Source organism: Nannospalax galili, unplaced genomic scaffold, assembly GCF_000622305.1.
Source record: "Nannospalax galili isolate Female #2095 unplaced genomic scaffold, S.galili_v1.0 scaffold9316, whole genome shotgun sequence".
In the NCBI taxonomy this organism is placed as follows: Eukaryota; Metazoa; Chordata; class Mammalia; order Rodentia; family Spalacidae; genus Nannospalax; species Nannospalax galili.
In genome coordinates this window covers 13,529-14,287 of record NW_008338189.1, presented here as the reverse complement: position 1 = coordinate 14,287, position 759 = coordinate 13,529, and the positions used below count along the sequence as shown (strand labels likewise).

The 759-nt window shown below is 52.6% G+C and overlaps 1 protein-coding gene across 1 annotated transcript; it reads left to right on the top strand.

Moving 5' to 3' along the window:
• Positions 1–5: 5 nt before the first annotated feature.
• On the top strand, positions 6–757 carry LOC103734135 (olfactory receptor 11A1-like; the record flags this gene model as incomplete). The annotated part of the gene is given in 2 exon segments (XM_008833031.2): positions 6–420; positions 423–757. Coding segments are annotated over 2 exon segments (750 nt in total), but the record flags the coding sequence as incomplete, so codon positions are not given.
• Between the last annotated feature and the right edge of the window lie 2 nt (positions 758–759).

Genomic DNA, 759 nt, shown 5'->3' with positions numbered 1-759 from the left:
GAAACACCCTCATCGTGGTGGTGGTGCTCAACTCCCACAGGCTTCACATGCTCATGTATTTCTTTCTCGCCAATCTGTCTGTCATGAGGATCCTCTACACTTCCACAGTAATCCCCATAATGCTGGAAGGCTTCCTACAGGAGGCTGCCATCTCTGTGGCTGGCTGCTTGCTCCAGTTCTTCATCTTTGGCTCTCCAGCCACAGATGAGTGTTTCCTGCTGGCTGTGATGGCCTATGATTGCTACCTGGCCATTTGTCACCCCCTGAGGTATCCACTCCTGATGGGGCCTCGGTGGTGCCTGGGGCTGATGCTCACAGCCTGGCTGTCTGGCTTTATGGTAGATGGACTCATTGTTGTTCTGATGTCCCAGGTGATGTTCTGTGGCCCCAATCACATTGATCACTTTTACTGCGACTTCTCCCCTTTGATGGGCTAGCTTGCTCAGATACTGGAGTGGTCCAGATGATGACATTTACTCTTTCTGTGGTCTTCATCACTGTCCCCTTTGGACTGGTTCTGGTCGCCTATTCTCGGATTGTGGGGGTTGTGCTGAGAGTCCCCTCTGGGGCCAGCAGGACAAAGGCTTTCTCCACATGTTCCTCTCACCTGGCAGTGGTGTCCACATTCTATGGAACCCTCACGACCTTGTACATTGCACCCTCTGCCATCCACTCCCAGCTCCTCTCCAAGGTCTTTGCCCTGTTCTACACAGTAGTCACCCTGATCTTCAACCCTGTTGTCTATACCCTGAGGAACCA